Source organism: Apium graveolens, chromosome 11, assembly GCF_009905375.1.
Source record: "Apium graveolens cultivar Ventura chromosome 11, ASM990537v1, whole genome shotgun sequence".
In the NCBI taxonomy this organism is placed as follows: domain Eukaryota; kingdom Viridiplantae; phylum Streptophyta; class Magnoliopsida; order Apiales; family Apiaceae; genus Apium; species Apium graveolens.
In genome coordinates this window covers 138,984,176-138,994,682 of record NC_133657.1, presented here as the reverse complement: position 1 = coordinate 138,994,682, position 10,507 = coordinate 138,984,176, and the positions used below count along the sequence as shown (strand labels likewise).

Here is a 10,507-nt window from a genome sequence, read left to right as displayed (position 1 = left end):
GTCAAGGTCAATTGAGTAAAGAAATCATTTTCGAAAATAATTTAATATAATAAGATAAATTAATATAGAAGTGTGTTTCTTGTTTCTAATAATAAATCATTTTATCATATCATTTTTTTAGAAAGCTTGGAGCAGCACTCCCCCTATTTAATTAGCTCCCAGTCGATCTCAAGTCAACACAAACAACAACACCAACAACAAACATCCACCTTAATCGATTAAAAGCAACAACGTCCAATTTCAATTAAGCAATTTCATAAATGAATCACCGAGCATTTAACGGACTTGATATATACAAACTTGGTTTCCAGTACTCACAAATTGGAACCTTTAATTCACAAAATTCAAGTTACAATTTCAAAAAATCGAGTATAACATCAACACTTTCATTACATAATTACGAAACACATAATCAATAAATACACATCAATTTCATCGCATAATAAACTGAAAATTGATAAAACTCGAATATAATTAATAAAATCGATGTTTTTAATATAATAAGACTCAGTTTTAAACATCATCATCCACCGCCGGCTCGCCGTAGCTCATCGCCGGTGGCGGCAAAGTTCCGGTGGTGCCCGTTAATCGGGTTCCAACCGAAAATTCACCGATTCGCTTATACACCATACATCATTCAACCCATTTTCGTCAGAAAATAAAGCAAATCAGAAAATCCAAACCCCACCCAAAATGGGTTCGTCACAAAATCGATCGATACATACAACCATATATGTATATAAGTACAGATCGACGTATATGAGAAGCAACGAAGCAAGAATCGAAATGAATCAAGAACTCTAAAACCCGACCCGAAATGGGTGGTTTGAAATTGATGTATATACATAGAACTATTGTAATAACCCCAAAATTTTCAACTTTTTGTAACCCTTGTGAATAGTGTTTTAGCTGAATGAGAAAACTTTTCACGCCACACTATGTAGGGGTTCTGTTATGGATATTCTGGGATATTATTAGTACTCTATAAAGTATATAAGTGTATGTAAAGATCGTCAGAATCCAATTCCGGACACTTTGGTTTTTCCCGGAAATCCACAAGATACGGAGAGAATTGAGTATAAGGTAACAGGATAAAAAGGATTTAAATTAAAGGATTATAATAGAGGATCATAAAAAGGAATATAATGTATTGAGAAAGGTTAAAGGAACCTAAGTAATAAGATCCCGGGTATGATCCTTCAAACGATAAACGAAAACGAAAGTTAAGCGAACCGTATAACAGATCAGCGGTCATTAGGCAAACGATTAGGAAGTTAATCAAAGGGATTAGTGGGAATGATGTCATCCAACCAATAGAAAGAGGACAAGGAAGGGAGGATGACATCATGAGGATGACATAAGCATGACATGGGAAGGAAGGAGGTGTGGTGGCTTTGTAACCACACAAATTCAAGGGCAAAAAGGTAATTGACTAAATCAAATACAAAAACCAAGCAACCAAGCCAAGTAAAATCATTTCATCAAAAATCAAAAAGCAACCAAGGCTTGTTCTTGAAGAGCTCTCGGCTTTTTAGCATTTTAAAAGGCAAAGAATTTCAAAACTCAAGATCCAAGCCTCCTAAATTGGTAAGATAATTCCCTAATCATCTTCATGCTTAGTTAGGACTATATCATGAGTTTAAGCCATTAATTCCTTCTCAATCTTCTTCATTTAATCAAAGAAGAAGACAATGAATAGTGTTTTCAAGTTTTTAACTTGAAATTTTTCTTGTTTTTCTTGAAGATCCAAGCATTCTTAAGACTTCTCAAAGCTTCTTAAGGCTTCCTAGCTCCTCCCACCACTTCAAGGAAGGTATACCATCTCCAAACCCTAGGTTCCTATATATTATAAGATGATTTTGATTAGTAGGATGATATTGTAGCTTGTTGTTGTGATTAGAGTTTGGGATTTGAAATGGTAGTGAAATGGAATGGTAAATGTTGTGGTTTTGATTTAAAAGAACTTAAGTATGATTAAAGTTAAGTTTAGGCATAAGTATGAATGATTAAATTGAATTGGTTGGGGTTTTTATGATGAGATAAGGATGGATGTTGGTTGTATGTTGGATTTGAGGTTGAATTGGGAGGGTTTTGAATGGTTTAAAATATTGGAAATCGCGTAAACATAGCCGTCGTAACGTCCGATTTTCTTTGGACTGTTTTTGTGCATAGCATTAGGACCCGAGAACCCCCTGCTAGAATATGACCACTGCCATGTTTAGATAGCTCATGTTACGAGCTTCGTTTTGATATGTAGTTCGTTCGATTCCGATGCACGGTTTAGGAGAAACGACCGTTTCAAGTAACGGCGTTTCGCGAACGAAACTTTTTCCCCTCGCCTTACTTTGAAACATAGGTTAAAGACCAAAAAGGGTTAATTAATGTATGAAACATTTATGGTTAGTGTGTTAGGCAGTTGGTAAGACACTCGCGAAGGAATCGCTTTAAAACTCGTAAAGGTTAAATTATTAAAAATGGTGGAGCCGAGGGTACCCGAGTGACTTAAGCAAATCAGTGAGCGCAAAACAAGCGTTAGAGTCTAAGTTAGTTAAAGTATAGATTTACAAGTGACTTTGGTTTAATTCCAACTTACTTGTTGTTTATAGGTTACCAGACTCGTCCCGAGCCTTTTATCACCCCAAGTCGCTCAGGCAAGTTTTCTACCCGTTATAACTGTTGTTGTGATGAATATATATATTTGCATTATCTTGCGATAGATGCATGTTGGTTAATTAGCAAATGATGCAATATATTGAAGCATGCTGCTATGGTATATATATATGCATGCCTGTTTCGCATTCTTTCCATTTATATATCTGTTGATTCAGTTGATAATACCTATGCTAGAGGATAGCGGTAATTTGCATATACCCTTAGTACAGGGACCCAAAGGTGAAAATATTTTCTAAAACCGGGAGTCGAGGATCCCGAGTAGATTTTGTATATATGGATATATATATACTTATATATATATATGGTCATAGTTTTCAAAACTATTAATCGAATAAGGTTTATTCGATTACTTTAACTTTATTTTATTATTGAATATTATTTCGAATATTATTCGAAGGCGTATGACTCCTTTATATTAAATAAATATTATTTTGAATATTCATTCGGGGACTTATGACTCCTTTTATTTATTTATCTGAATATTATTTGAATATTCATTCGAGGGCTTATGACTCAGTTTATATTATTTAATGAATATTATCTGAATATTCATTTGAGGATCTATGACTCCGATTATTTGCTGAGGTATATTCTTTATTTTATTAAAGAATACGGTGTCAATAATCAAACTTATTTTCGATTATTAAAATAAAGATAGTACTTTCATATAAGTATATCTTTGGTTATTTAATACTCGTTTCAAGTATAAGTTTTAATACTTCTACTTCAATTATTTTTATAAAGATTATTCTTTATGGGAATATTATTTAAATAATAATATTCAGTCATTTTCTAAATATTCTGGGGACTGATTTACTTCATTAAATCAGCTTTACTCCAAACACTCTATAAAGTGTTTTCGAGTCTTCAAAATGATTTTTAAAAGTTAGAGCGGATCCCAAAACTCATTTTTATATTTAAGATCTTCCTTTTTAAGGGGATTTAAATACTCGCTCAAAACCTGAGGGATCCGGCTCTATGGTGTATTTTATATTCGCAACAAGGTTGCAGTTTTGGTAAATGAATTGATTACTTACCCAACGTTCGGGAAGTAAGTCCATCTATTGAGTCGGCATAAGTAACATGGGCTCAGTGGGCGTCCATGATAGTGTAAGTGGCTCAGTGGGAGTCCATCAAATGCATAAGTGGCTGAGTGGCAGTCCAGCATAAGGTCCTATTGAGACCAGGGTGATGACCAGTGGGGAATTCGTCCATCTACTAGTAGAAAAGGTTACTTATGGGTATCTTTGCCTGATCAGCAAGATATCTGGTTTATGCCAAAATTCTTTTCCTTTCCAAACTTATTGGATATTGCAACTCTGTTCATACTTTACATGACAGAGGTTTTCAGGAAATTGTATAAAGAAGATGTATATATGGATATATATATATATATATCAGAACTTAATGAAGTATATCATGACTTCATTTCCTTTAATAATATTTCAAAGATTTAATCTATTTAAATCTTATTTTGTAGTCTCATCTATGTGATGAACTGTTGAAAACTCTTTATACTTTGAACAGTGGTAGTTCAAGTAGCTTTATAGATGATATAAGTGTAGTGAAGTATTTGGTAACTTCATTCCTTGTTTTTACTTATATCTAGTAAGTAATTATCTTACACTTGATAAAAGATTTTAGTAAGTATCCATTTAGATACTTATATTATTGTTATCACTATATATTATCTTGCGAGCTGTAAGGCTCACTCTTGCTTTATTTCTTCATCACACAACAACAGTTAGGAAAGATGGCCAGACTCCAGCAGACCCAGCGCAAGCGCGTGGGAAGCGTCCCGCGTCTTCCCGATGATGTTGTAGCTGCTATAGCTGCAGAGGTAGATCTATTGTAGATCAGACCATCTACTTTTGAGAATCAATTATGTATAATTATAACTTGTGGCAGATAATGGCAATTAACTGTAAATTTATCAAGTAATCGTTTTGGGTTGTAATAACTTTTAAATTGTGGACTCAAAGACTTGTACTTATTTCAATTTCATCTCTGAGACTATAACGGGTTGTGGTGTGCGTTAGTGTGGGGTCACAGCATAAGGTTATTTTATTATTAATTAAGTGAAGTGATATTGTGGAAAGAAAGACCGTGACGACCCGGATCCCCGACCCCGGATCTGGGGGTGTTACAACTATATTTACATGCGCTTCAGTATATTGATTACAAAAGTAAGAGGAGTAGAACCCTGGTTTCCGATTTAGAATCGGACGAAAAAATGAAGAAAAAATGAGGAGGGAGATAGTCTAGAGAGAGAGAGATGATGCTTGGGTCGACAAAATGAGAAGAAAAGGCCTGGTCTGATTTCAACACAGCCAGGGGTATTTTAGGAATTTTTGTGTTAAACAAATTTCTATATTGAAGTCATTTTATGCTTGAGAAATTCCTAAAATCGTATTTATTAAATAGAAAACTGGAGATTAACAATTTAGAATTATTGAAATTATATTTTTAACATGTAGATAATTAAATTACCTTTCTCCTCATATTTTTAAAATAATTTTTGAGCGTATAGATTATTTTATACGAAATTTACAAGTTACAACTCAAAAATCAAAATAATGATTCTAAAATTATTTAAATATACCAAATCACCAAAATAAATTCATCCATCATTTTTATAAAGTCTTTGGGGGTATTATAGAGATAATATAACAAATATCAGTATTTTATATAATTTTAATTATTTTATAGGAATATTTAAAAGCTCATACACTCCTATTTTCACATAATAAATGTTTAAAATCGTTTTAAAATGCATCGACCACATTGTCCCACACGTACAAGTCACGTATCACGTAATCCCATATTCGTCAATAGAAGCTTCACACTTCTATTAATTTCCATATTAAATCTTAAATATTCTCACTTTTCCATTCTCGGTATATATATACAAAAATCTGATATCTTTATCGGTCACATCTTCGCTTTATTCATTTAATCATATCAACACATACGGGTCACTTAATCGTGTACTCACATATATACATATTTATTTATTTATTTTATTATTATTTTTTTCATACTAAATCACACATTCATATATAATATTTGAGAATACAAGTCGCGAAATCCCTGGATATTACATCCTTCCCCCCCTTAAAAGAATTCTGTCCCCAGAATCACTCCTTAGTAAATAAATGAGGATATTTTTCAAGAATTTCACTTTCAAGCTCCCACGTTGCCTCCTCAATGTTGGGATTCCTCCATAAACTTTTACTAATGGCACTATCTTATTTCTAAGCGCCCTCTCTTTCCGGTCTAGTATTTCTACCGGTTGCTCTAGATAAGATAGATCTGGCTGAATCTCTAAAGGTTCATACTCTATCACATGACTTGAATCTGGGTTGTACTTTTTAAGCATAGATACAGGAAAGATGTTATGAATGTGCTGCATCTGCGGTGGCAGAGCCAACTCATACGCAACCATTCCAACTCTCTTTAATATCTCAAAAGGTCCGATGTATCTTGGATTCAGCTTTCCTTTCTTTTCGAATCTGGACAATCCTTTCCATGGAGACACTTTTAGCAATTCCTTCTCTCCAGGCTCGAATTCCATATCTTTTTGGTTTCGATCAGCATATTTTCTTTGTCGATCTTGAGCGGTGATCAATCTTTTACGAATCAGTTCCACCTTTTCTTTGGTTTGTTGAATCAATTCTGGACCCGAAAGTTTACGTTCACCAACTTCATCCCAAAACACAGGAGATCTACACTTTCTCCCATAGAGGGCTTCATATGGAGGCACGCCAATGCTTGTGTGGTAACTGTTGTTGTAAGAGAATTCCACCAAAGGTAAATGTTCGTCCCAACTTCCTTTGAAATCTAACGCACAGACTCTTAACATATCTTTAATTGTCTGGATAGTTCTTTCACTTTTTCCATCTATTTGTCGATGATAAGCAGTACTCATATTCAACTTTGTTCCCAAATGTTCTTGGAATTGTCGCCAAAATCTTGAATTAAATCTGGGGTCTCTATCCGACATAATAGATACCGGTACCCCATGCCGCATAATGATCTCATTCAAATATAACTTAATAAGTTTATCTAACAAAAATCTTTCGTTGATTGGTAGAAAATGTGCCGATTTGGTCAATCGATCAATAATTACCCAGATAGGATCGTGATTCACTCTAGTTCTGGGTAGTCCCACCATAAAATCCATAGCGATATGCTCCTATTTCCACTAAGAAATCTCCAATAGTTGAAGCAGTCCACTTGGTCTTTGATGTTCTGCTTTGACTCTTTGACATGTATAACATTTACTTACCCATTATGCAATCTCTTTCTTCATATTTGGCCACCAGAAGTTTTCCTTTAAATCCCTATACATTTTGGTACTCCCGGGATGGATGGAATACCTTGAATTGTGAGCTTCGTGTAAAACTTCGTGCTTCAATTTTATGACATTAGGAATCCAAATACGAGAAGAAAATCTCAATATGCCTTCACTATCCTTTTGACTATTGATCTCTTCTCCAGTCAATTTATCTCTTTCTTGAATCATCACCTGCTCTTGACATCGTCGAATCTTTTCTAACAACTCAGGCTGAAACGTCATTGCATATATTACACTACCTTTTGGCTCAGGGATTCGCACTTCAATTTCTAACTTTTCTAATTCTTTTATTAACTCTTCTGATGATGTTAATATATTTAATCTTTCCTTTCGACTCAGGGCATCTGCCACGACGTTCGCCTTTCCAGGATGATAATTTATCGTACAATCATAATCCTTGATCAATTTCAGCCATCGTCTTTGTCTCAAGTTCAGCTCCTTTTGGGTAAAGATATACTTCAAGCTTTTCTGATCCATATAGATTTCACACTTTTCTTTATACAAATAATGTCTCCAAATCTTAAGTGCAAATATGATTGCTCCTAACTCCAGGTCATGAGTTGATTATTTCTGCTCGTGAGGCTTCAATTGCCGAGAAGCATAAGCAATCACTTTTCCATGCTGCATTAACACGCATCCTAGTCCTTTGTGAGACGCATTACTGTAGATCACAAAATCACCTCCTTCATCCGGTAGAGCTAACACAGGTGCTGAAACTAACCTCTTCTTTAGTTCTTGGAAACTCTCTTCCCACTTGACTGTCCATATGATCTTTTTGTTCTTTCTGGTCAACGTTGCCAATGGAACAGCTATCTTTGAAAAGTCTTGTACAAATCTTCGATAGTAGCCAACTAGTCCCAGAAAACTTCTAACTTCTGTTGGCGTCCTAGGCCTTTCCCAATTCATTACTGCTTCGATCTTTGCGGGATCCATTTTGATGCCTTCACTGCTTACCACGTGCCCAAGAAATTGAACTTCCTTTAGCCAAAACTCGCACTTAGAGAATTTAGCATATAACTTCTCTTTCCTTAAAATTCCCAAAGCTATCCTTAAATGCTCAGCGTGTTCAGCTTCCGTTTTAGAATAAATCAAAATATCATCAATAAACACGATCACGAACTTATCCAAATATTTCTTGAAAACTCTATTCATCAAATCCATGAATACGGCAGGTGCATTGGTCATCCCAAAAGCCATCACTAAAAAAATCATAATGCCTATATCTCGTACGAAACACCGTTTTAGGTATATCTTCCGATTTGATCTTCAACTGGTGATAACCCGATCTTAGGTCAATCTTAGAGAAACATATCGCTCCCTTTAATTGGTCGAACAAATTGTCGATCCGTGGCAATGGATATTTATTTTTAATGGTCAGCTTATTAAGTTCACGATAGTCGATACACAACCTCATGCTTCCATCATTTTTCTTGACGAATAAAGCAGGTGCGCCCCATGGGGATACGCTTGGTCGAATCACCCCTTTGTCCAATAATTCCTGCAATTGCGTAACTAACTCTTTCATTTCTACAGGTGCCATCCGATAGGGAGCTTTCGAAACCGGTTCAGTGTCGGGTGCCAAATCAGTCGCAAATTCTATCTCTCGATCTGGTGGCAATCCTGGCAATTTGTCTGGGAAAACATCGGGAAACTCATTAACAAACAGAATTTCCTCTACCTTAGGTGGTTCTTTACTAGAATCCACTACATGTGCTAAATAGGCCTCGCATCCTCGTCTTAATAATCGTTTTGCTTGAATCATCGTCAGAAACTTATTCTCTTATTTCCGCCCTCGAAAGATGACTTCCTTATCATCCTTGGACTTCAACCTCACTTTCTTGCTTTTACACTCAATCTGAGCATCATGGTCTGCTAGCCAATCCATTCCTAGGATGATGTCAAATTCTCCTAGTTTGAAAGGTATCAAGTTCGCGAAGAAATGATGACCTCCTATCTCTATGACGCAATTAGGACAAATTCTATCGAAAGAGACTTTATCCTGATTAACCACTTCTATAACCAAGTTGGGCTCTAAAGGTTGAGTAGCACAATTCAATTTACCAACAAAATTCTTGGATATAAAAGTTTTGGTAGCTCCTGAATCCACTAATACTTTTACATCTAAAGAGTTCACGATAAGCGTACCTGCGATCACATCTGAGTCCTGAACAACATCCTTCATCGTCATGTTAAAAGTTCGAGCCCTTGGTTGTACTTGAGGTGCTGGTGGTGGTGGTCCAGTTATCCTGAGAACATTTGCTTGTTGAACAGGTTCCTTACAATCTCTAGCCATATGTCCCAACTTGCCACACTTTAAACATGTCACACCTTTCCTGTCCGAAGAACTGGTGCATTCTGAAGAATAATGGCCCTTTTGTTACACTTGAAGCATGTGATTTTAGGCTTATTACAGATTCCAGAATGCTTCTTCCCACACATCTTACATTCTGGGGTGGGGGGTCTATTGCCATCCTGTTGCTGATTCTGAGTGGAGAAACGGTTACCATGTCCAACATTTCCGGGTTTGAACCCTTGGAATCCCTTATTTTTCGGGTTGTCAGAACCCTTCTTGAACTTTCCCTTCGACTTTCCACTTCCTTGTCCTTGACTTTCTTTAGAACCCTGAAATTTTCTTTTCTTGTTATCATTCTCCCTCTTTGACATTTCACTTTCACCTTCTATAATCATAGCCTTCTGAACCACTACAACATATGTCTGGAGTTCGAGAACTACCACCTGTCTACGTATCCATGATTTAAGTCCTTGTTGGAATCGTTTTTCCTTCTTATGTTCCGTATTTACATATTCTGGCACAAACCTTGCCAGTTCTGAAAATTTCGCCTCGTACTTTGCTACAGTCATACCTTTTTGTTTTAGTTCTAAGAATGAGACTTCCAATTGATCCTATAAATATTGAGGTAGATACTTTTCCAGAAATAGTTCAGTAAACCTTTGCCACGTGATTACACCATCTTCTTCTAAAGCCTTGGTGGACTCCCACCGGAAATTTGCCTCATCTTTCAGATAAAAACTTGCATATTCAGTCTTCTTATTTTCACCAACCTCTGCCAAAGCAAAGGCTTTTTCTTTCTCTTTTATCCAAGACTTCTCCTTAATTGGATCTGTTGTTCCCGTAAATTCTGGTGGATGAAGGGACTGGATGGCTTTAAAGCTTCCGACTCGAGGAGCTTGGGGCTGCTGGTGTAAAGCAGCGGTTTGCAGCTGAAGAAGGTGGAGAATCTGAGTCATTGTAGGATTCTCTTAATTCTGACTTTGGGTCTAGTTACCCTCATCTGGGTTGGTTGGTGTAGCTGACATCTTCTTCTAATGAATAGACAAGCAACTTATTAAGCAAGATGCTAGCATCGTAATATATCACATCATAATATCTCATAAACTTTTTAGCATGCATCATTTAAAATGATTAGCACATGCAGCCTTATTTCTACATAAGTTGCTCATCATATAGTTGAGATC

General features: G+C 35.9%; 1 protein-coding gene across 1 annotated transcript; it reads right to left on the bottom strand.

Moving 5' to 3' along the window:
- Positions 1-8,810: 8,810 nt before the first annotated feature.
- On the bottom strand, positions 8,811-9,892 carry LOC141695934 (uncharacterized). The gene is made up of 2 exons (XM_074500138.1): positions 9,499-9,892; positions 8,811-9,385 (listed from the first exon to the last, which is right to left on the bottom strand). The coding sequence occupies exons 1-2, from the start codon at positions 9,890-9,892 to the stop codon at positions 8,811-8,813; spliced, it is 969 nt and encodes a 322-aa protein (XP_074356239.1).
- Positions 9,893-10,507: the final 615 nt, after the last annotated feature.

What these genes read in the sequence shown, in the direction of transcription:
- LOC141695934 (XM_074500138.1), bottom strand. Translation starts at nt 9,892, where the DNA reads ATGACTGTAGCAAAGTACGAGGCGAAATTTTCAGAACTGGCAAGGTTT. An exon ending in TCAGAATCAGCAACAGGATG is followed by an intron (nt 9,386 to 9,498) that starts GCAATAGACCCC and finishes ATTATTCTTCAG; the next exon opens with AATGCACCAGTTCTTCGGAC.